At 40.3% G+C, this 26,625-nt stretch overlaps 1 protein-coding gene across 1 annotated transcript in view; it reads left to right on the forward strand.

The window, feature by feature from the left end:
• ccdc141 (coiled-coil domain containing 141) overlaps positions 1–26,625 on the forward strand; it is a 64,262-nt gene that overhangs the window by 20,153 nt on the left and 17,484 nt on the right. The window contains exons 9-18 of the mRNA XM_044366591.1: positions 804–883; positions 2,133–2,271; positions 2,445–2,564; positions 5,909–6,259; positions 6,887–7,105; positions 7,947–8,123; positions 9,713–9,835; positions 13,501–13,689; positions 14,682–14,846; positions 15,640–15,789. Coding sequence (XP_044222526.1) covers positions 804–883; positions 2,133–2,271; positions 2,445–2,564; positions 5,909–6,259; positions 6,887–7,105; positions 7,947–8,123; positions 9,713–9,835; positions 13,501–13,689; positions 14,682–14,846; positions 15,640–15,789 — 1,713 coding nt within the window. The remainder of the gene's footprint in view (positions 1–803; positions 884–2,132; positions 2,272–2,444; positions 2,565–5,908; positions 6,260–6,886; positions 7,106–7,946; positions 8,124–9,712; positions 9,836–13,500; positions 13,690–14,681; positions 14,847–15,639; positions 15,790–26,625) is intronic.

The raw sequence follows: 26,625 nt of genomic DNA on the forward strand, positions 1-26,625 counted from the left end.
ACCCAAACCATCTTTGATCCTTCAAGCTACAAGAGCCAGCAAGATGGGAAGACCAATTTACATCCCAGTGTGAACTGATAATTCCATTTGGATAAAAGACCCCCACCATTGGTTCTCATTACTCACCTCTAAGAGCCAGTCACACACAGAGACAAGCTGGCACCAATTATAATCCCACTGTGGATTTTGACTTTTAGGACTTGAATGACCAATCCAGATTTTACTGCTCTTTTGTAAGCATCTTTTTGATTTTTGTAAGCATTGCCATTGTTTGTATTCATGTTGTTGCTCTTTAATTCAGTTTTGATTAATATTGTGGGCCAAAACGCCACCATGTGCTGGAGTTCATATATGTCTACACCCTCCCTAGGCCACAACACCATATCCAAGTGGGAGATTCCTATTGGTGGAATATCACTAGAAAAGGGCCAAGTGTTTCATGAGATCTGTTTGACTCCCTGACGAAGGCTTGAATGCATTGGAGTCTTGTCTTAAAAGTCTAATATGCCCGGGCCATGACAATAAAGACATTTTAATTGTTTTTAAAGAGAGTGCCTTGGAGTTTTCTTGCATTTTTGTAACTTCCTAGGACTTCTATTTTAATCAGAAGACAAATTCAACACACAAAAGTCAACAATAAATCAAGTTTATATTTATTTATTTCCATATATATTTTTTTATATATTTATTATTACAAAATGTATCTTGATCAAACTTGGCTGGGTGGGCCAGTGCCACCTCTGCCAGTGGCAGAATTCTGTCTGTATGTCCTTATTATTTAAAGTGTGTTATGTCTCTCTCAGGCTGAAGAACTCAATGTGTCTGAACTGAGCAGGAAGCAGGAAGAGACCAAACAGCAGAGAGCTACCACAACTTCTACAAGGTAGGAAAAATGTTCAAATCAAAACTGCTTGCCAGAATTTTATATTCTCACCAAGTCAATTTCCACCCATCTGTTTTTAGCCAAATTTTCAATTTGCACCCAAAAAGAGGAGTGGATACACCAGAAATATCTTAAAAAGTGTTTGGTGTTGTAAAAGTAATTGTGTAGATAAAAAGCAAATGTAAACAGACTTAGTGAATAAATAATGACGTACATGAAGCATGTGACTTAAATGTCACTGAAGAGCTGAAAACATCAAATCTGTGTGGAGCGATGAGGAGACTGTAACGTACATATTTCCATCACGTTTCCCACATGGTTTTCCATCATTTGAGCTTTGACTCCCGCTCTTTGAATGACATTATCTTGTTGTGTCCTCTTCTTCTGTAATAGTTTAATGGCACCAACTGAATAATTAGCGCCACCAGCTGTTTATCTCAGGAGATGATGGAGAAAAGTATTCACTACATTTCATTTTGATTATTTACTGGACATTTTGGTTAAAATTTGCCCTACATTTGGATGGAAACTTGGCTATCAGGTCACATTACAAGACAATAAATCTGATGATGATGATGTCATGATCCCTTAGTAATATTTCTCTTTTTCCCTGAATGAAAGCTCTGGATCCGATGTTCTTTATGTGCTTTTTGGTCTCCTAGCCAGAGAATGTTTCTTCTCTCACAATCCCCTATTTAGAAATCTTCCTTAAACTGCAGCAGATGACCCCACATATAGGTGCTGTTATTGGCTTCCAGAATGCATTCCTGCAACCTCTTGATGTGAACTGAAGAATGATGGCCTGGGTCAAGAATCCACTGTGTCCATTCACTTTCTTCCAAGCTGATTGACAGCCTCTATTAGCATTTTGAAACCTGCGTAGTTCAGGGTGGTTTAATTGAATTGGTTTTCCTCCTTGATGCGATTTGTTTGTTTATATCTGAACACAGCAATTCGAACCAAAACAACAGACCCTCTAGAGTAAGTGATCTTGATTTGTTAGTGGTGAGAACAGGATCCAACCTCTATCTGACCAACTACAAGGCTGCAAGTTTGAGCTAAATGGCTCCTGTAGCCAGGAGCGCTTTGTGTGCTGGGATGTTGATGAGTGAAAACAACAGCTATCAGCTAGCAGATAGCCAGAGAATAAATCGAGGTTCTTGATGATATTTGGGCAAATAGGAGCTTCTTCATGACCTCTTTGTGTGTACGTTCCACTTAACCCTCCTCCTTTCTTCTCCTTTGGTAGTGGGCAGGTGGCAGGACAGCAGAGGATGCTGGAAAATGAGGAGGAGCAAAAGGAGACTCAAAGTGAAGACTGTGCTCACCATGACCTGACCAATCAGAGACAACAGCTGCTGCTGTCATGTGAACACCTGGTGGACAAGGTTTTCAATATTTTCTTTTTCTTCTTTTATAGAAGCTGAATTTCAATGTTCAGGATTTTGTTATTAAATACAAAAGTAATGATACTTCATGTAAATACTGAGTGAACCACATGATGTGCTCTGTGTGTGTGTGTGTGTGTGTGTGTGTGTGTGTGTGTGTGCGTGTATTACAGGTCTTGAGCTGGGTACAGCAGAGCAGCAGTGTGTTGTCCAACAGCTATGAAGCAGGACGGCAACTCCATGAGGCAGAGGACACTCTGAACACACACCTACTGCTGCACACACAGGCTAAGGTACACACACACACACACGCACACACACAAACACACACGTTAGGGCTCTAAAATTTGTGCAGTGGATCTACACAACATTTTCTGAAATATAAGGACGACAAATCTACTTATCATATACAGTATATCTCACATATACTTATTTCTGATGAGTTATTCTGGATGGAAGATTGTAGAAATGGTTGCTTTTATTTGTAAAGCCTGGAACAGAAGACAAAGGTATGTTCATGTCTGACTGTGAATGTTTCATCACAACTGTATTTTTTGGTGACTTGTAAGTCCATGTGGGCTGGAGACTTGCATATACATCTATCCATCCATTTTCCACCACTTATCTGGGACTAGGTCAGTCTGGCAGCAGACTGAGTAAGCAAACTCAGACATCCCTCTGCCCGGCAATGTCCTCCAGCTCCTTCTGGGTGATCCCGAGACGTTCCCAGGCCAGAAGATATGTGTAATCCCTCCAGCGTGTTCTGGGTTTGCCCCGACGTCTCCTACCAGTTGGATGTGCCCGGAGTACCTCTAAAGAGAGGCGCCCAGGAGGCATCCTAACCAGATGCCAAAACCACCTCAGCTGGTTCTTCCCAACACGAAGGAGCAGCGGCTCTACTCTGAGCTTTCTCCGGATCTTCAAGCTCTTCCCCCTGTCTCTAAGGCTGAGCCCAGACACCCTGCAGAGAAAACTCATTGCATCGACCTACAATCTCATTCTTTCAGTCACTACCAAAAGCTTGTGACCATAGTTGAGCATTGAAACTTAGACCGACTGCTAAATTGATAGTTTTCGCCTTCCAGCTCAGCTCCTTCTACACCACCAATGGTCCAGTACAATGCCTGCATTACTGCTGAGGCTGCACCAATCCTCCTTTCAACTTCCTGCTCCATCTCACCCTCACTATGCATAAGACCTCTAGATACTTGAACTTCTTCACTTGGTGCAGCAACTCACTCCCAACCTGGAGGGAGCAAGCCATCATTTTCTGACTTGGAAGTGCTGACTCTCATCCCATAGCTTCACATTCGGCTGCAACCCTCTCCAGCACTTGCTGGAGGTCCTGGTGTAAGCCAGCAGAACCACATCATCTGCAATAACCAGAGAGGCATCATGAGGTCACCAAACCGGACACTCTCCTCCCCCTGACTGCGCCTTGCGATTGATCAAAATCACAAACCCAATCAGTGACAAGGTTCAGCCCTGGTGGAGCCCAAGATCACTGAAGGCGTCACTGACTTCCTGCCAAGTATGTGGACACAGCTGTCACTCCAGTTATATAAGGACCAAATGGATCACAGCAATGGACCCAGTACCTCACACTCCTGCAGCACCCCTCACAAGGTATCCCAAGGGACACGGTCGTAAGCCTTTTCCAAGTCCACAAAGCACATGTAGACTGGACACAATAAATAACATAACTAACATATCACACAGTCAACTCACACAGTTTTCTTGGAAGCAGATCAAAAGCCACTGCACTGCATTTACACCTTACTGTTGTATTGTTGTAAAGTGACAGATGTCTGAATTCGGTAAATAACAGCACATAACCAACACTATTATGACTTGTTCAAAAGGGGAAGACCTTCTTGTATCAGCATTCATAGGCTACAGGGCTATGATGTGCTCCAGTATGTAGGGTTGGGGCATCTAGCAACACCAGCTCTTAATCAATCAATCAATCAATTTTTATTTATATAGTGCCAAATCACAACAAAAGTCATCTCAGGGCACTTTTAACATAGAGGAGGTCAAGACAGTACTCTTTAATTTACAGAGACCCAACAATTCCCCCATGAGCAGCACTTGGCGACAGCGATAAGGAAAAACTCCCCTTTAACGGGTAGAAACCTCAAGCAGAACCCGGTTCTTGGTGGGCAGCCATCTGCTTTGACTGGTTGGGTTGAGAGAGAGAAAGAAGGGGGGGGGGCACACAGAAGAACAACAATCATAACAATAACAACAGCAGCAACAGCAACAGCCAGGGAAGGATGCCAACAGGACTGTGAAGGACCGTGAAGGCTCAGCCCGGAACCCAGGGTTTCCTGCGAGATGAGAGAGCACAAAAAACTCCGGGGAAGAAGCAAAGTTAGTGACATGCATTGATGTTACATGAATGATACAGATGGAGAGGAGGAGGAGGAGAGAGGAGCTCAGTGCATCATGGGAAGTCCCCCAGCAGTCTAGGCCTATAGCAGCATAACTAAGGGTGATCCAAGGCGAGCCTGGTCGGCCCTAACTATAAGCTTTATCAAAAAGGAAAGTTTTAAGCCTACTCTTAAACATAGAGAGGGTGTCTGCACCCCGGACTGAATCTGGTAGATGGTTCCACAGGAGAGGAGCCTGATAGCTGAAGGCTCTGCCTCCCATTCTACTTTTAAAGACTGTAGGAACCACCAGTAAGCCTGCATACTGGGAGCGCAGTGTTCTAGTGGGATAATACGGTACTATGAGCTCTTCAAGATATGACGGTGCCTGACCATTAAGGGCTTTGTAAATTAGGAGAAGGATTTTAAATTCTATTCTAGATTTTACAGGAAGCCAATGTAGTGAAGCTAAAATGGGAGAAATGTGGTCTCTTTTTCTAGTTTTTGTCAGAGCACATGCAGCTGCATTCTGGACCAGCTGGAGAGTCTTTAGAGACTTGTTATTGCAGCCTGGTAATAAGGAATTGCAATAATCCAGCCTAGAAGTAACAAATGCGTGGACTAGTTTTTCTGCATCTTTTTGGGACAGGATGTGCCTGATTTTAATATTTTCGATATTACGTAAGTGAAAAAAGGCAGTCCTTGAAATTTGATTTATGTGGGAGTTAAAGGACATATCCTGATCAAAGATAACTCCCAGATTCCTTACAGTGGTGCTGAAGGCCAGGGTAATGCCACCCAGAGTAGCTATATCATTAGATAATGTGTTTCTAAGGTGTTTAGGGCCAAGCACAATAACTTCAGTTTTATCTGAGTTTAATAGTAGAAAATTGCAGGTCATCCAAGTCTTTATGTCCTTAAGGCATGCTTGGAGTTTGTTTAACTGATTGGTTTCATCAGGATTCATTGATAAATATAATGTCATAAACACTATAAAATGTCAATCAAACACTATCTTGGGAAACCCCCACCCAGGCCTGATGGTTAGACACTCTTTCCATAGATATCTCCAATAACTGTTTAATCCTTGTTTGAAAAATGTAAAATTATGAACAATAGCTGCAGTAGAATTTTAGTTATTTCCTTGGACAAGATGTGGCAAATTTAAAATTTCTGTTCAACTTTAAAGGTCCAGATTAAAGTCCAGACCAGACGTATTTCTGATGCTGCTGGAGAAATAATTTTCCTTGTGATTGTCTCTCCAGGCTGCAGGTCGCAATGCAGAGAACATGAAGCAGATCGTGGATCAGATCAGAACTCTGCACACAGATGTGACCAGCAAAACTAGTTCTCAACCTCCCAGTGAAACCAGCAGACAGCCGTCCCTCCTGAAGACCCTGACAGAGCAGCTGAAGAGAGGCAGCACAGGCAAATGGACCAGAACCAGCACCACTCAGCCCAATCTGCCGGCTAAGGACCCAACTGGTTGTTTGAGTCCTGAACTTGCTGGTCGGGTTGATCTGGTTCTGGAGGAGCTGCAGACTCTGAACCGGAAGATCGACTCAAACCTGCAGCTGCTGAAACCCTATGTCACTTTCCTCAGGACAGCACAGCAGGTCAGAGTCTCTTCTATTGTCCCATTAGAGAAGAAATCTGAAAATGTACATCAGTGCAGAGTCTAGTTCACCTGTCCAAAACTTAAATCCAGAGCAAGATATCTCAGCAACTCCTGGGAAGATTTATATGAAGTCTGCAGAGGATATTCATGTTCTCCAGGCCAAAACATCCACTAGCACACACAAAAATATCAAACTCTAACAGGTCAATTACCATAAAATTCCCTTATCTCATTCCTGCTCTCCAGAGGATGAACCCTGTAGATTTTAATGACCCCATGACTTTTCCTCTAGCACTCCCCTCAGGACAAACGGGATATTTTTAGATCCACTATTGGTAAGACTTCAGGTAGATTCGACAAGTTGATCCACCAGTTTTGCTTTCTGCTTCCTGGGGTTTTTCAAATTATTGCTACAACTAAACAGCCCGTAAAATATAGTTCCACTGTCACCTTTTTAATGATGTGTAGCCTCATGGTATATTCACAAAAAAAATTCTTGCAAAGTGTTACAAGGAAAGCCCTGCTGCAGGAGCAAAATAAGCATTTGCCCCCTATGGTGACATGTAGAGCCTGTCAGAGAAGTCTGTGAGCTGCTAGTTGATGCTGAGCTGTCTCTGCTCTTCAGGTGGAGGAGGAGATGGCAGAACTGAGGGAGATCTACAGCAGAGGATCAGAGAAGGAAGAAGAAGAGGAGTGGGAAGCTGGCAATAGTAACATCAGGACAACTACCAGTTCCAGGTCATCAGTGAAGAAGAAGCAGACCAGTGCCAACTGGCAGGAAATGATACAGAGCGTCCTCACTGCTCAGGAACTGGGAAACAACTACATCCATACTGTTAGCACGGTAACCTGACTTTGTTGGCAATCGGGGGTTCAGATGAACTTGCAGTTAATGAGATGAGAGGACAGCGGTGTGGCTCAATGAAGTGTTTTTAATAGTTTTTGGACAACGACGGAGGTCTACGGCACAGAGGAAGAAGATATATCAGGCTTTGGATACACACACAATGCTTAGTAGATCAGTTCATTGTTGGTTTGGATCCAAACATGAGATTTGTTGATAAGAACAAAATTATAGAAAATCCGTAGACATATCCTTTTACTGCGAGGTGTAAATGGGATATAAATGAGAATGACATGGGATAAAATAAGCTGACATGAGATTAGACAACATAACACAAAATGAGATGAAATTACATGGGGTAAGACCGATATGAGATGAGCTCAAATAAAATGAGTTTAGATAAACAAGATGAAATTAGATGAAATTAGGTGACATCACATGAAATGTCAGAAAATAATCAGATGTGAGATTAGATGACATGACATGGCATAACATGACATGGAATTAGATTACATGAAATGACATAACATGAGAGGAAATTATATGAGATTAGATCTGATAACATGGCATGAAATTATATGACATTAGATTGGACAAATGAGATAAAATTACATAAATTTTGTGATTACATAACGAGATTAGATGAAACAACTTGAGATAAAAAGAAATTCGTTCAAATGAAATAAAAGATGACATGAGATTAGATGAAATGGCATGGCATGACCTGACATTATCTTCTCAATTACAGTCAATAGAACAGTACAAGAGTTTGAATTTAAATCTAGACTTTGAAAAGTGTAATATCAAGAGTGATATCAGTGTGTGTGTATGTGTGTATCAGGTGTCAGGGGCGGCCTTAAACCTACAGTGTATGGTGTCGGTGGTTCAGCAGACAGTGGAGCGACTCAGCCAAACCAAACAGGAGGTGAACGATCTGCGGAGTTACCAGCAAATCAAGATCCAGCAGCAACAAGACGACATGAAGAACTGCAGGAAATACCAGGAGAGACTGCTCAAGGTAATGACTACACTCTAGGAGCTTTCCATTTGACTAATGTGGCTCCTTGCTTCCCTCACTCACATCTCTTCCTCGCGTCTTACCTCCTCCATATGAGGCGCCAAACCAGACAAAAGACAAGCAAAAATTGTGAGAGGAAACAGCAATACATGTGAGAAAAAGGACAAGTTACTGTACAAGACACGTTGAATTGCTGTTTAGTACACGAGAGAGACTGAGTTACTGCTACTACTACTGTTACTACTGTCAGTAACTTCATGGTCACACAAATCAGACGCATTTAATATCAAAATCAAATTTGGTCCATGGCCCATTTTTTCGTTTCCTATTTTTGACTTGAGCATAAAATCAAAGTATGAAAAACAAGCCACTATTAGGTTTTTTGTGTTGGATTCATAAATGAACAATGAAATAATGGATAGTTTTTTTCATTTTTCAATTTTGGATTCCCAGTATGAAAAGAACAAATGATACATGGGTTAACAAAAGAGCGAGTTAGATATTTTCCTGCTCCAATACAGCTAGCTCAAATGATACGCCTGTTATCAAGAAGTTTTACTGCCTTACCTGATTCTGCAGCAGGTGGTCAAGAATTTTTGATAGGATTTCAATGTATTGCTGCAAGAAACGATGGCTGTGCTCAAGATCATTATTATTGCTTTTTTGAAAAAACTCTCTTCAGCAAACAGCACACAGGTTTTAATTTCAATTAAATACTACTGCAAATCATTGCACCATATCATGTGAAACAGAATTAGAACAAGTAAACAGAGGCACTTCATGACTGAGGTTCAGCTGTTCCACCCTTCACAAAAACTTAACAGTCCTTCAGCATCTCTTGCGTACATTCATTTCCTCTCGCAATTTTCCACTCCAGGATCATTTTGAGGAGACAACAATTACAAATCACCTCAACTGTCAAATATGAAGAAGTCAACTATCAATATGTAGAAATTATTAACAGTTTAAAAAACAAACACATGAAAACTCCTGTTTTATTATTTGATTACAGGTCTTCTCCTGGCTGTCACAGGAGAAGACACAAATAGACAGTTTAAATCCATTAATTAACGAAAGAGCAGCAATAAAAACAGTTGTAGCCTGCGGAATATGTTTAAATATAATATTGCCTATTTGGTGATTTTATTGGAGACATGCGACTGTGCAGATGTATATGTTTCCTGAAGAAGCTGAGACATACTTGAAATGCAAAAGAAGAGAAAAAAAGGTTTTTTGGCTTTATGAAGAAAGATATAGTTACAAGAGTGTTTTTATGATTAATTAAAGATTCAGACTCTACACAGGTAATGTTTATTTAATGAATGAATGTGAATAGCTGATGTTGGTGTATTACTGTATTACTCTGTATTACAAATCATGTACCATACCAGTCAAAAGTTTGGACACACCTTCCCATTCACTTGAATGAGAAAGTGTGTCCAAACTTTTGACTGGTACTGTATGTTAATATTTCAATAAAGCTGTTTCCACAACAGCCCAACTGTTCTTACTATATGAACTCCAGCATGTATGCAGATGGTGATATATTACACATGTGGAATATGTATAATGATGCTATGTGTTTTCAGACCCGGCAGGACCTGAACTGTGTCTCGGAGCTGCTGGACTCCTGCACTCTGATGGATCTGGGTTCAGACCTGCAGACCTCGAGGCTGCTGGAGCGCTTCAGCCAGGCCAAACCACATTTTATTGTGAGTCTTAGCATTGTGATTTTGAACTGCTGGTTTGAGTTTGAGGACTTTCAGGATTTTTTTTTATAACAGGCACTGTTTAGAGCATTTGGACAGGTGGGGCTGTTATGACTGCTGGGACCTTGAGATCATTGCAACTTTTAGACTCTGATTTGGACTGCTGGGAACAGTGGGACCTTTGGACTGTTGGGTCTACTGGGTCAGGTTTCACTGTTAGGGAAACAGGGACTGAGGCACACAGAGTATGGAAGAAGACAGCAAAAATTCTCGAGTTTGACCCTTTCTTGAATATGCAGTATTGTGAGTATAAAGTATAATCCCTGTTTATGAATTGGTAATTCTTCATTTTGTTGTAAAGAGTGGTTGCATAAAGATATCTTGGTACTGCGGCATCTCTATAGTGGTCTAAGTATAAAATCTCTAAAGAACTAGAAAATTCTGCAATTTGTAAAGAAATTGCGTGTGAGAGCTGCAAACTGCTAGCTGCTGCTGCTGCTGCTGGCAGCTGCTACCTGTTGCTTGCGCTGATGCCAGTTGCTGCCGTTGTTTCTGCTCTGGCAGGAATTTTTTAAAGTCTTGTTGCACCACCTACAGGTGAAATTGTGTCATATGCTACAATCTTGTTCAGCATCTACATCTGTGCAACTCTGCTGAATTTAGTCAATATGGAATATTATATTTAAGAAATATGGAACTTGATAAGTAGTATGGTCGTGTTTCACTAATGGCCACAAGGTGGCACCATGTTTCAATGTGTTGTGCCCATTGACATGGAGAACTTGTGTACCAAGTTTCATTTCATTAAAGACAACAGAACTGTAGAAATATCATGTTATAATATTACAGTAGCGCCCCCCTGTGGGTAGAATAGTATCAAATTTTACACAATGGTGCACTGTCATTGTATGTACAAGATTCCCAAATTTGGTGTCAATCCGAATTAGCATTGAAGAGTCATGGCTCGTTAAATGTATCAAGCCACTCCTTCAAAGGTTTGGTAACCAATTACAGACAAACAGTAAGTGATTCCATAAAACAAACATAAAAGCTCTGCTCAGGGTCATCTAAATGTGGTATGTACCAAATTTGGTGAAGATTGGATAAAAAATGTGCCAAAAGAAGCAAAAAATGCGTATATGTATATGACTCGAATTGAATAATTTATTCACAAATTGCTCATTAGATAAGAATGCACAATGCAAGGTACTTAAAACTAGTAATCTAGAACCAAGGCCTTGTGTAAAATGATAAAATTAATAAAAAGATCAATAAACATGGGGTAAAAAGGAATTAAGTCTCTCTTTTTACAATACAGCCCCTTACCAGTCCGTCGCTACATCCATTCGTCCAACCGCTCCACTGACCAGCCTCCCTCTGCAGTCCACTTCCAGCTCCATAGCTGCCTCGTCCCTTCCACCGCTGCTCCGCACTCATGCACTGCTGCTGCTGCCTGCTAAGTAAAAAGGGGAAACCGCCAGTGGCGAGCCAACGCCTGTACTTTCTCCAGTCCTCGCCCAACCCTGTTTCACTATACTTACACCTTGTCTGGACAGCTCATCCCAGTTTATAGACGCTACCGGCCAGGTTTTAGAGCTATTAGAGACTAATGAGTTACAAGTAAACAACATCATCAGCTCCTTAAAACGCTCCAAAAGTAGAGATGCTTTCCCCCCATTGCTCATTTAATTAACTTGTCTTTTAAATACAGCTCCTTTATGATAACTGGAAATGTGCTATTGTCATGCCTATTTTTAAATCTGGAGACCGCCTTAAAGCCAGTAACAGACCAATAAGTATACTGCCAGTACTCTCAAAGGATGATTAGAAAGTTGTCATTGAACAACTGACAAATATTTCTTAACACAAGCAATTTTGGTCTACATCATTATACTTAATAGAGCAAATTAAATCAAGACTTGACAAAGGAGGAGTAGTTGGTGCTGTATTTTTAGATCTGTGTAAAGCATTCAACACAGTCAATCATGATGTTTTAATATTGAAACTCTCTAAATTTAACTTCTCATCTAGAGCACTGGCATGGATGTCTTCATATTTATCTAATAAGAGATAATGTGTTAAAGTTGGTGACACACTGTCCAGTAATATGAAGTGCACAATGGGTGTTCCACAAGGGTCAGTGTTAGGTCCCCTATTATTTAGCCTATATATTAATGATCTCCCTCAACACTGTCATGATGTAGAACTACAAATGTATGCAGATGACACTGTTGTGTACACACATGCAAAAACAGCTGAGTTAGCAGCTGCTAAGCTAACAATTGCATTTGAAAGGATCACACATTGGCTTGATCAATCATGTCTGAGTCTGACTGTAAACAAGACAAGAGGTATGTTTTTCTCTAAAACGATGGTACAACCTCCTAATGCTGATTTTCATCAAAGGTGAAAGGATTGACATAGTCACTGATTTTGAATATCTTGGTGTGACACTGGATCCAAATTTGAACTTTAAGAAACATGTTTAAAAAAACAGTTAAAACCATAAAGTACAACTTAGCAAATTTTAGACATATTAGAAACTGTCTGTCTTTGGATGCAGCCAAGATATTTATGCAGCTATGATTCTGTCCAATATGTCTTATTGCATCACATGTTCGGGGCAGGCTGGAGAAACAGCCATAAGACCTCTTGAGTCCTTATACAAACAAACTCTAAAAACTCTGGACAAAAAGCCAATGCATTTCCATCATTGTAGGGTACTGGAGAAATACAATTTACTGAGCTTTGAGAATTTTAGATTATTTTCAAATTTGTGCCTAGTTTATAAAATTTTAACAGCACTGAGGCTGAAAATAAACACACAAACTAACACTGTATCTGCCCAGACTTAAACCTCTTACTTGGTCGTTTCAGAAAGCAAGCAGGGTATGTGTTTGAGCCCGTCTTTGAGTCTGGCTCAGGTCCTCGGCTCGGATGCTGACGGGACCATCCTCGCACTGTCGGTGGGTTTCACGGCAGCTGATCCTTGGTGGCGCTGCGGAGGAAACAGCAGAGTCGACTCAGTTGATGAAGAACGGGGCAGAGAAGTTATCTGCGTCTTCCTGAAGGGAAGACGATAACTGGTTCTTGTGTTCGATTGAACATGGAGCGATGTCTCATCTCGTCCGGCGAGGGGAGTCTTCCAGACAGTGGGGGAAAAGCACATGCACTGGGTTACCTCCGTCAGTAAACCGGCTCACGGAGGCGGCGAAGCTTCCCCCAGCTCAGTCACAATGGAAGGCATGTTGTTCTGGGTGCCTTCAGTTTTAAAAGGGGCGGTGATGTCGCAGTTTCGCACTTAGGTGTGAACTGAACAGTGCATGTTGGGATATGGAGTCCGAAATGGACTCCCATTGTTTCACTGGGTGCCCTTTCTGGCTATCAGGCTTTGGAACTTGCATGCAGGCCTGCCTTTGTCTCATGGAGTATGAGGCCCAACATTAGCATACTAATACTTACTGGTTACTATGAATATAGTAGCGTGCTGGCTTAAGTACAGCCTCACCGAGCCACAAGTATGGACTGGCTATAGACTCATATTCTTGTTTTTCAAGCATTTTAGCTTTAAAACTAAAAGCTTTGCCCATTTCTATTTGGGGTCTTGATGTATTTTCAGAGGGACATTTCTTCTGAAACGATCAGACATACTCTCTTTCTTTCTCCAGCAACTAGATGCTGAAGCAGAGTTCATGGTGAAGCACTGGGAGACTCTAAAAAGAGTCCAGCACAGGCTGGAGCTGAAGGAGGAGGATGTATCAGAGCTGCTGAAGCTCCATCAGCGAGTGAAGGAGAAGATCCAGCAGAGCGAGTCAATCCTGAGCCTGGCTAGCAATTTCCACCTCACAGCCAAACAGGTGAGTGGAGCAGGAGGCAAGTTCTGTCTACCTACCTTACCTACCTTACAATGACTTGCTAAGATCTAACAGTCAGGACACAGAGCTGGCTGATTCTTTCTCTCTGGTGGAATAGAGACACTTAAAAGCTGAAGCTTTTTTTGTCAGATCCCCATCCTGATGTAATATTTCTGTTCTTTATCCTGGAAGAGGTGAGGTTTAAAAGATAATCACTGTTTATTTCAACTTTGGCTTTGATCTTGTAGCTCTGGCTAGCTCATTGGTTCTGTCAGTTATGGTCATATTATATTCACCAAAGCCCTATAATAGCTTTGATCTCAGATCATGTCGACAACACTGAAAAGAAGTCCATCAACATACTTGAGCAGTCAGATGATACAACAGGTTTGAGATAGGATATATTTTTGTACCTAAGTACATATTTCTTTATTTCAATCTAAGTCAAATTTAGAAAGCAGGATTAGAGCTGCATTGATTAGTTGATTATTTGATTGGTTATTTGATAGAAAATTAATCTGCAACCATTTCTATAACTGATTAAACATTTCAGTCATTTTTCAAGCAAAAAAAAAATCTTCCACCTTCTTAAATGTGAGCATTTGCTGTTTTTCTTTGACATGTATAACAGTCAATTGAATATCTTAAGATTCTGGACAGTTGGTCAAATTGAAGGCATCACCATTGATAAACTGCATATTTTTAACAATTTTTTAACTGGCCAAACGATTAATCCAGAAAATAATCTACAAATTGCTAGTTGCAGACCTAAGCAGGATGTTTTGACCCTAAAGAAAAGATTAAGATTGACTCTCTTACTACGGATCTGATGTGGTTACACAACCATTCATCAAGCGGCATCCATACAAATTGAAAAAAACAATTCTGAGAAACTGACAATAAGACAAACTGTTCAGAACAGTACTTGACTTCTTTAGAACGTGTCATAGAAATAAAAAGTTGGCCATTATTAATTTTGTTTTCTGTGTGTCCAGCTAGAGGCGCTGCTCCAGTCAGACCCTGCAGGCCTTTTAAAGAGTTCAACTGGTTTATGTGGAGCCAGTGAGGTCAAGCTGAGAGAGGACCAACAGCAGATCCAGAATCTTTTTAACACGGTTTCAACACTGAAGACAGATATCTGCACCGCCATCACCAACAGTGTACAAATACACACACACACACACACACACACACACACACACACACACACACACACACACACACACATGGTTTAGAGAACTGAGCTGAACTTAACTCTGTGTGTATAGTTCAGTGGTGGAGACAGTACAATTACTCAGTTTCTGTACTTGTACGATTATGAGGCACTTGTACATGAGTAAATCAGTGTGTAGTTGTGTCTCTCGTGTAAAATCTGTGTGTGTTTGTGTAACTTGTATAAAACCAGTACGTAGTTTTGTCTCCTTGTCATGTTTCAGATGTCTATGAGTTGTTAATAGCTCCACCAAATAGTGATTTTTCCCTCTAAACTTCTCACATGCTTTCATTTCAATAAATGTTCAAATGATCCAATATTTCAGCAAAAATCAAAGATTAGAGAAAAAGTCCAAAAACTGAAAACAGATTTGTGTATCAGAACTTTGTTTTTTCTTCTTTCCTCTCCCATTAATCATCTCACCACCCCTCAGATTTATCTGCTGACCCTTTGGAGGGGCCCGACCCCTAGGTTGGGAACCACTGAACTGAACTAGTTAACTGAATAGAAAGTAGTTGAAACTAGCTCCACCTCCAACAGTAACATGCTGCTCTAACACTGATGCTTCACTATTAATAATCTAATGATTTCTCTTACTGCTGATAGTTTAACTACCTGATAATATTTGTGTGCTAGTACTTAAATAGGAATTTGATTTTGGCTTGTACATATACTTTTACATGAGTGTACTGGTACTTTTTTACTTGACTAATGGATCTAAATTCTTCTACCACTGGCAGGGTTCTCCATGTTTCAGAGTGGAGCAGCTGGAGGCTCGTCTTCTCTCTCTGGACTCTCTCTGTGTCTCATGGCTGAATGAAGCAGCTCAATGTGAGGAGAAGCTCCGCAGAGAGCTGCTGACTCGCCTGTTCAACAATGACTTCAACCAGGTGAGGTCACAGGACACAGGTGTGAGCTCATCGCAAAGAGATCATCCAAAAGGCTGAAGTCTGCCTTTCTGTGGAGATGTTGTCGTAGTTACACTTTTGATATCTGATTCATAGTTCAGTCTGTTGATGGACCCAGCAGATATGCACTGTATGGCCCTGTTTACTGTTCATTCTTTATGCATCTGAACCTTACGTATCCTGTTTTTCAAAAGAAATACACTCCCTCATTACCCTCCCCTCGACTTGGCCTGAGGTGGTGAAACTCCTTTAGCAATAAATAAATGAAAGAGGGAATGCATAAAGAATTAAAGATGATGTATTCTGATTCCAACACTTAATATCTTCTTTTTTGGAAGGACGGTGTAAAAGAAGAATTATAATTCTTTTGGTGTCTACAAACAACACTAAAAGATCCAATATGCCCGTCAGGCTGAAAACAAAATAACAAAATAGTGTAAAACATGTTAAGTGAATCAAAATAATTCAAAGTTCACAGTAAATAAGGTGAGTTACAAGAAGATTTAACGACAAACGTTGTTGCACAAATTACAGTTTAATACAAGTCACAGGACAAGGTTTAACAACGAGGAAATGCTGGCTGATGAAGTATAATGGTGATAGATAAAATTATCAAATAGACTGAGGTTGGTTGAAGTCAAGCGTCTCTTTAATTCAAACACAAGCAACAGACACAGAGAGTACGCAGAGTCTCCTTGGAGAATTCTCAAGAAACAAAGGAAAGTCACTAGTATATATTGACGGCCTTGATGCCCTTGGGAGGCACCTTTAGTTGTTTACAGATTCGTTCTAACAGACCTAGACAAAGTTTTACAGAGCTCTCTCTTCCACATTATGACCATGATGTCCATATGACTATCAAAGTGTTCCCCTCAAGGCCCTGCTGCCAAATATATACATACATATGACCATACCTACTTAACTAATACATGGATTTTTCTATAAAATGGCAATTAACACATATACAGTATAGGGTAACTTTCGCTACGCTTGCTTCGAGACCCTCAACACCGACTGACAGAGAGGGATTTTGGCCTGGGAGTGCACACAGAGCACATCGCTCAATGTGTCATCAGCAGGTATGCATAAGGCTCAGAGAACAATAAACGCATGGAAGACAGCGTGCCCAGACAACATCCCCGGACATGCAAGCTTCTGTGCCTGCCTGCTTCAAGTCCACCACCATTGTGCCCCTCCCAAAGAAAAGCATTGTGATCTGTTTAAATGACTATTGTCCCGTTATACTCACCCCAATCGTGTTGAGGTGTTTTGAGGGAATAGTCCTGACCCACATCCAGGAGACCATCCCAGATACCTTGGACCCTCTGCAGTTTGTGTATCATCAGTCAACACCTCCATCCACGCAGCCCTCACACACTTAGAGGGCAAGGACACATATGTTAGAATGCTATTTATTGACTACAGCTCAGCATTCAACACTGTCATCCCACACAAACTCTCTAAAAAGCTCCTCACCCTCAGACTGACACCCTCCGTATGTAACTGGGTATTGAACTTTCTAATAGACAGACCCCAGTCAGTCAGATTAGGCAATCACACATCAGGCACAAAAACTGTAAGCAGATGGACCCCCCAGGGCTGTGTGCTGAGCTGTACACACTCTTCACGTATGACTGTGTGGCCTCCCAGAACAACCCCAGCATCATCAAATTTGCAGATGACACTACAGTCATTGGACTGATCGCTGGTGGGGTGGAGACAGTGTACAGAAGAGAGGTTGCAGACCTGGTGGCCTGGTGACATGACAACAATCTCTCCCTAAGCACAGACAAGACCAAGGAGATGATTATCAATCCAAGGAGGACGAGGGAGCTGTACACACCACTATGCATGGGAGAGACAAAGGTAGAGAGGGTGAAAACCTTTAAATTCCTTGACGCCCACATCAGTGAGGATATCACCTGGTCTCACAACACACGACAAATTAATATAAAGTATATATAAATATGTAAGTGTCTGTGGTTGTAGTTTTCCCTTTTTTCAATAATAAATCTCACAAGGGAATTCAACCTTTCTTTGTGAGATTTATTATTGAAAAAAGAGAAAACTGCTTGTTATTTTCTCTTTTTGTCATTGAAAAAAAGAAATATTCCCTTCCCCTTCCAAAAAAGACCAGCCTCCCTTCAGCAAAAATAAAAATCAAAATACCTTCCCCTTAATAACTTTTTGCAATTTTTGATAATTTGGTCAATAGATGTCAAAAAAATGTTAAAAATGTCTGTCACAATATCTCCGAGCTGAAAGTGTCTTCTTCAGGTTCTCGTTTTCTATAACCAACAGTCAAAAACAATGTTTTTTTTTTTTTTTTTGTTTTTAACACTTTACCACTTTCAGATTCACTGCAAATGACAAGTGCAGTACAAATTAAATGCATTATTATTTAAAAATTCAAAGACATACAATTTGTTTTTCAATTATGTAAAACAAGGGAGTGAAGAAATCCTCATGCTGGAGAGGCTGGAACTACAGACTGTTTGGTGTTTTTTGCTTGATAAATAAGTCAAACAATTAATTGATTGTCACCCTCTGCCAGTTACTGCCAGTTCAGTCCAGTTTGTTCATCTTGGTCATGTCTTTGATGTCCCAGCATTTTCCCTTTTTAAAATGGTGAATGATGTGTGTTTTACAAGTTTGCCACTTGTACATGTTCTGCCAATTTTTTAAAAGCATCCTCAAGACCTAAAGAATACTGAACTTCTGAAGCTTTTAAAGCCACAACCATGGATGATTCATGTAGACTCTTATGTTAAACACAGTTTAATGCAAACTGACCCCTCAGGCCTGAAACTAGCTTTCTTTCATTTGCTACCCGTGCAGGTAACTCCTGACAGAGCCTTGGTTGTTTTTTGAATGTTGTTATTCATCAAAGTGACCAGCAGAGGGCGCTGCTGCTACCAGGCTTTAAATATCTAGTGTCTCCACAGAACCAACAGCAGGATGTCACTCATTGTGTGTGTGATTCTGATGCTCGAACAGTCTGTGTACACTCAGATCAAAAGATTTATCATTGAAATGTTAGAAACACTTTATTTTACAAGTCCACAATTATTTTCCAAGGAAGTATTCATTCTTTAATTTGGCACTAATAAAAGGGAAAATGGAATTTCCTTGAAAGAAAGCTTCATTTAGAGCTAAGCAAATATTCATTAATTATTTGTATGTTATTGGAAAATATATTCTCCATATATGAAAAGAAAGTTGTCTTCAGGCACTCTCAGGCAGAGCAAGGAGGGAAGTTGGATTCAAAGCCTTTATTTACTCGGGCGTATTATTAAAACACCTCACAAGATCTTCATCAGCTTGGAAGCAGAGAAAACAGATTACACCCGGTGCACAACACAGCAGGAATAAATAACATTGCATTACATAATAAAGTAAGAAGCACACACAGAAACAAAACAAAGCTATCACAATAACACCAAAATATCAACATTATTAAAAAATGATCCCATAAAAATGATGATAACCATAAAAATCATATGACTCAGAATGATGCTGCCTCATCAACAAGTACATCTAAGGAAGTTCATAAAAAGGGTTTATAATCTATTTCCTTGGTCAAACCTGGATATTCTTCATATATGCTGAACTGTAAACAAACTTTAATGTTCAGATGACCTGCTGATCTCTGACTAAAAGTTTTGATATAAAAAATCTCACTTACTTAATTAGAATTAATTAAGTGAACTAATTAAACACTGTGTCTATTTTCCCTATAATTAGTACCAAATTAGTTAGTTCCACGAAACTTCCTTCAAAATTACCACATTTTTTCATCATCACCTAAAGTTTTAAACAAATGTACAAGTGAGGTTCCCTCATTGATGATGTATTTGACATTTCAACACAAAGCGAAACCTCTTGATAAAATTTTAGATAGTTTAGAATTTCAAGTATACTTGTTACTCTAAATGTATTGATACAGTAGTTTTATTTTTTTGTTTGTTTGTAAAACAAACATTTCTACCCGCCTTGACTTAGATAACTCTGACATGAGGTAGCCACTCTCTGTTTTATCAGAGTCTAAATATAACTGAAGTTAACAGGATACATTTAGATTTCATTGGAGTCCTTCAGCTCACTGCAGGAGTCAGTCCTTCCACTGCATCATAAACCAGTTTCCACTTTTTTACAGTGATTCTTTGCTGTTGTCAGAGCAAAATTAGAAGCAGAGTTTTGTTGGATCAGTAAACACAAAATAAGTACCTTCATGTTTCTGGACCTCATCAGCTGCTGAGTGTTGACGTTAGAGTTTAAGTGTATTCAGCTGCAGTTCCTTTAATGTCCACTAGATGCTGCTAAAAAAAAGTCTTTAGAGTTTAAAGTTATTATACAAAGTTATTTCAACTGTTCAGATAACCATTGCATCTGTCTAACCTTCTGTTTGTTTGTTTGTTGTCCACAAACACATGAGCATCGGAGCTGTGTGCATCTCCCCCCTCTCTCTTTTCTCCCTCTCTCTCCTTATGTTCTCTTTTTTCTCATGTGTCTCTTTGTATGCTTTATTTCAGTAATTGGTCTTTCTTGGTCTGTTCTGTACACACAACATTTATTACATGTCTGTCTGTCCTGAGAGAGGGATCCCTCCTCTGTTGCTCTTCCTGAAGTTTCTTCTTTTCCCTGTTAAAGTTTTTTTAGGTAGTTTTTCCTAATTTGAATCGAGGATCTAAGGACAGAGGATGTTCTATTACTGTACAGATTTTAAACCTCCCTGAGGCAAGTGTGTGATATGACTTGACTTGACTTGTGGCCATGTGATCAGATAGATGAATCACACTGACTTACTTTCATGCTGGAGGGTATTTAGCCTGTCTCATAAAGGATTTTAAAGGATTATCCATTAAATATTATTTCTACTGTATATTGGTATGGTCACACACTGACAGTGTATCATTCACATAAAAGTTGAGTGTGTACTGACCCAAACTACATGATGCTTTTAAAAATCTTCTTTGTGACAAACTTCAAGAGACAACTCATCTGTTTGTGTGTAGCATTGAGTCTGTGATGTCCTCCCCAGCTGCTCCTGTAGATTTAAGTGTGTTGGTGGCACGCAGCACCAGGTGCATTATGGGAAATACCGGATGGCTGAGTCGGTCTGTATTTCTGTTCAGTCCAGCTGACTCTCTCTCTCTCTTTTTGTCTCCCACTCTACCTCCCTCCTCCTCTCTCAGTCCTTCAACAGCTGCTGCTCTGCTGTTCAGTGACACAGCAGACTGAACCATTTACACCACTGAAACCAGTAAATTGTTAAACTAGTGAAACCTTCACATTATATAATTTCATAGATTGGTCTAAAGAAGGTGTAAGGATAGTAGGCTAACTACTGTAGCTGGTAAGCTAACAGCTAGCCAACTGGGAGGAAAAGGACAAGAAATTTAAGCAGTTTAGAGTCCTGTCTCATAATTGTGTGCAGATTATTCCTCTGAATAAAAGTGGACAGTGCAACACACCTAACATCGTATCTACACAGAAAATGTTTCAGCCATGTTTTTCCGTCACCCATTTCACACGTGTCTATTGTCACAATATCTCACTAAGTTTAATGTGACTTGATTACAATACCTGCCTTGTTAGCACAATTTAGCCAAAGTAACTAATGTTAGCCCAAGTGTGCGGCACTTGGTCTTCCCAGTATGCTAACGTTAGCTTGGGTCCGAGGCAGTGGGGCATGTTTCCAGAGCATGAAAGGCAACACCCTGCACTCCTTATTTGTAAGGTCCTGGCTCCAAACAGAAAAGATGGCACCAACCATAAGCTGCAACTCTGGGCTTCAAACCTGCTCCAATAAAACCAACGGGTAACATCACACCTCATTATGTCCATCTTTATATACAGTCAATGGTCCTGACTAGCCTATCTTCTGTGATCTCTGACTGCTTCATCTTTACATTATTGGTGCAGACATGAATTACTATGTTGCTGAAACTATTGGTGTTGTGTGCCTGGGTTCCCTGATTCTCCCTGCGTGATGCCAGTACCTTCAGATACGCCTCTTAACTTGCTGATAAATTAGTGATTCTCTTTCCAAGTATTGTGTTCAACACTGGGTTCACAGATGTGCAAATGTTGACATATTTACTTTAATATAATGTGTCATGTCCATGCCAGTGGAGTCCCAGGCCTTGTTGATGAGGCCAGCTGCCAACGGGAAAGAAACTATTCTTGTGGCATGAGGTTTGATTCTATGTATAAAATGGTATGAATGGAAACTAGGTACTGACGGTTTTATGGGTACATTCCCAAGGTGTATCAAAATCTACAAATCACACCTATGATTTAAATGTAAAAATACCCCAGTTTTGATGTGTAAATTTATCATCTTTCACCTCAGGCTTGATGTTGTTGTGAATCCTACACAGAACCGTTTAACAAAATCATCTGAGAAGAATTACAGGGTCAAGAGTTTGGGATCGGTCATACCCATCGAAGTGACTGAGGTCTCAAGTCCCATCTCATAGCAGCACCCTTGCAGACTTGGCATGATGGTGGTGAGCACTTACGGCCCACTCTTTCTTTCTTGAACTTTTTTGATGGTGTTATGGGAAGCCCTCAATGACAAGATGGTGAAAACATTCCAGCTGGAGGGAGTGCAAGTATGGCTTAACTGTCACTTCAGAGGCAAGCTGGGAAAATCCTGTAATGGGACACCACCACTAAGTTTACCATGAACACTCAGATGAGGAATGAGCTTGATGGTAAAGGGAAGAAGTAAGAAGCAGCATGAGTGTAACTTTTGTTGACTTGTTTGTGAGACACTACCGATTCAAGCTGAAAATAATCTACATGAATTTGTTGCTGAAAGGTGATGAAGTATTTATAAAATAAAGCAGGACTGTTTCTTTTTTTGTTCACTGGTGGGTTGGTGACTCTGACCATGGAAACATGCAGGGTATTTTTGGCTCTCATTAAGGATCCCCAGAGATGTTTCATCACAGAGTCCCCTAGCTGGATTCTGAAAGATATTTGAGGAAAGTTTGTGCAAAGTGCTCACTGTGGGTATAGTAAAGGGGGCATTCCATGGTACTTCATATTATAATTGTATGAGGTGCCATAGGGTACTCTAGGTCATTTAAGAATACTTAACATTCTTGGTACTTCATGGCACTATATTAACCTACTTACAAATTATCTCTTGTGGATATTACAACGTATAGGATGCATTGTGGTCTTCTGGGGTACTCCGTGGTACTCTGAGTAACCTTTCTGGGGATCTTCTAGTCCTCAAAGGTAATTTGTGGTTATTTCTTAATGGCACTTCCTAGTACATGCTAATAGTGCTGGTAATCTCTGTACCTTTTTAGAATTTTGTGATCCAAACACTTTTCCAACCCAGATTCTGCCAGATGGTTCAGGATTTGAACCATCAACCTTCTAGGGTACTTAATGATTCATGATAATTGCTATACTTCCTGGGACTCAATAGAAATGTCTCTGGGGTACATGATGGCCCTTGGGCATAGTACATTAAACATTGTGGCTTTTTGGCATTCTCTGGTACTTCACTGTTACTCTTTGTGATATTTCCTGGTACATTGTAGTAGTTGTGGGTAATCATCTGTGTAAGTTTTATTTTAGTGCTTGCTCAATCCAAGTTTTCTCATATGGTTCAACAACCCTCTGGGGTACTTCATGATACTCTGGGATAGTTTGTGATACATTGTGTTATTTCCTGGTGCTCTATGGTAATCTCTTTGCGGTACTTTCTGGCTCTCAGGGGTAGTTTATTGCACTTCAAGGTCATCTGGGGTACTTTATGGTTACTTCATGCTACTCTGGGGTAGTTTTACATTACTTCAGGCTAGTCCTTTTGAGATACTTCATGGCACCCTGGAATAGTTTGCAATACTTAAAGGAACTTCATAGTAATCTTCTTGTTGTACTTCTTGGTCAATTCTGGTGGGTGATCCTCTATGTGGCTTTTGCTGTTTTTGTGCTCCAAACAGTTGTTCAACCCGCAGATGGTTATGTAGTTTGGACCAACAACTTTCTGGTGTAATTCATGGTTCTGTGAGATAGTTCATGATACTCATGGCACTTCCTAGTACTCCACAGTAATTTCTTTGGGATAGTTCATGGTCCTCAGGGGTAATTCATTGCAATTCAATTCTTCTGGGATATTTACTGGAGACCTCAAGGTACTCTGGGGTAGTTCACTGTAATTAATCTTTTGGGAGTAATTAATTTACTCTTGAGGTACATCATAGTACTCCTGGGATAGATCATTCTTGGTTTTGTATGGCAGTGGTGGAAGAACACAGATCCTTTACTTAAGTAAAAGTACCAATACAGCAATGTAAAAATACTCCATTACAAGTAAAAGTACTGCATGAAAAATCCTACTTAAATAAAAGTACATCCATATAATACAAGTATTAGCAGCAAAATGTAGAGTAAAAGTACTCGTTCAGTCCCTCTGACTGATACAATATTATATATGAAATCATCTATCTTTCATGTGGAGCTCTCAACTTAATTATTGCTACATATGGATGGTTAACTTCTTCATATATCTTCACATATCTTCATAGGCTGTGCACCATGAGTAGTTACTGTCTCCTCAAAGTGATGCTAGAGAGAATGAGGACGTCCTGTTCGGTGAATTAAAGGAAAATTGGTGTGGCCATTATGGTTCTATGTGTCCTGCTAACTTTGGGGAGAAACCCACAAAAAGACATTTATCGAACAAAACAACGGTCATCGGGGCAAGCTGCTGAGACTCCTACAACTTTCCAAATACACATGATTTTTACATGAATCACTTCAAAAGTTTGTTGGTGAGTCTGAACAAAAGTGAACACAGAAACTAGCTGCCTGTCGCAGCCATTATCGCTAACTGCATAGAGAGCTATATCCGGGACAACATGGTAACCGAACCACCCAAATATTCATACACGTACACTGGTTTGTTATGAAGCTGGATTTCACTGCAGTTGGACTGTAAGGAAACAAAAAAAAAAACCTAAGCACAATGATGACTGGCCAACTGCACTTATTTGAGCTGACTGAAAAGAGATAAAACAACTGAAAGAAGAAAAATGAAGAATGAAGGCGGAAAGGAAACAGGACCATCAGGAAAGACAAGTAACAACAGGCAGTGTTCCTGCAGTCATTGCTCTCCTCTTCTGCCAACTAAATCGGAAAACTTTTGCTGCAGAGTGGGACCTGTTGCTGTCAGACTTGGAAAATCTACAGGCATCCACGGATTAGAGTAATCCCAGCTGTGTAACTGCTACAAATGGATTTGAATGGATTTTCATCAACATTGTTGTCCTGGAGACTGTTTCACCTCCACAGAATCAACTGTATGAAAAAAGTGAGGCCGGCTGGACCAAACGTTCAGCTCCACACGGTAAGACAAATGTGATTTCTAACTGTGTGAGGAATTACAGTGTGTAAGTCTCTATTGTCCAGCAGCATCATCCGTGAAAACTGTGTAGTGTGTATCTTGTCATTTTATCTTTGCAGTTTGGAAACTTGCAAGCACGAACCAAACAACCGACATGCGAGCTGACTTGAATATAGATCTCTATGCGGCTAGCCATAATCGCTGCTACAGGTGGCTGTTTACTGTCATTCAGGCTCAGAAACAGACATTTGAAACTTTTCATATAAAAATCATTTGGAAAGATGAAGGAGTGTCAGCAGCTTGCCGACGTACGTCTTTTTGTGGGTTTCCCCCAAATCTCTATAACGGAGCTTGAGGGAGCAATGACGCATTTACGGGAAATACATCAGGTTGAACCGGAATTTTCCTTTAAATCCCTCCATCCTCATGTCTCTTCCTCCCGTCACAATCTCGCCTCCTCGCTGGGAGGAGCTAAGACATGAGGAAGAGACGTGAGTGAAGCAAGCAAGGAGATATGATAGCCAAACAGCAAACACCCCCTGATTTTAATTCATGACTTTCTGGGATCTTTTTGCTAATGGTCTCAGCTTTAGTTTGTGGTACTCCATGGTAAATTCATCATATTACTTATGGTACATCCTGGTAGTCTCGGGTTATCTTCTGTGTAACCATTGTTATTTCAGAGCCCCTTACTCTCAACCCAGGTTTCCTCAGAAGATTCAGAATTTCTCCACAGCAACCTTACAACTGCCCCCCTCCACCTCAGTGTTCGAAAAACAGTCTGACATCCTCAGCCTCTGATTTCAACATCTTCATCTGTTCACTTGACACAATTAATGGACTACACTGTGTCTCTCAGTCTTACTTTCTCTCTCTCAGCTGTCCTCAGCTGACAGATCAGCCATCTGTTCCTCCCGTCAGAGACAGAAATGCCCTGCTGGATTTAGACCCCCTGCTCCAAAAATAGTCTCATAAAATCCCTGTCTACATCCAGTTACATCAACACAGAGTTGACCAAAATCCATGAATGATAAGATGAAATATCTTTACCCGCTGGTAAACTTGCCTTCAATATTATTCTTTATTAGAGACAGCTGACCTCTCTGTTTTTTCTTTTTTCCTCACAGTTTAGGGCACCAAGAACTTTGACAGGGAATGGAATTCAAATATAATAATAAATACAAACACATATATAATCATAAGCACTTCTCTATTATATACTTTTGGAACAAAACCTCTAATACAAACCCTATTATAGCCCATTATGAGAAATTAAAAATATTACAGGCAGTTGAAAAATCTCCAAGATCAAAAGAATTTGAACATTTAGATTAATTGATTTTCATCAGCCAAAATCATTAAACCAATCTAATAATGATTATTGTTTTAGTCAGTTTTTAAGTATAATAGCAGGAGTTATTGCTTGCTACAGCTTAAAAATGCAAAGA

The sequence above is a fragment of the Thunnus albacares genome, chromosome 11 (assembly GCF_914725855.1).
Source record: "Thunnus albacares chromosome 11, fThuAlb1.1, whole genome shotgun sequence".
Classification (NCBI taxonomy): domain Eukaryota; kingdom Metazoa; phylum Chordata; class Actinopteri; order Scombriformes; family Scombridae; genus Thunnus; species Thunnus albacares.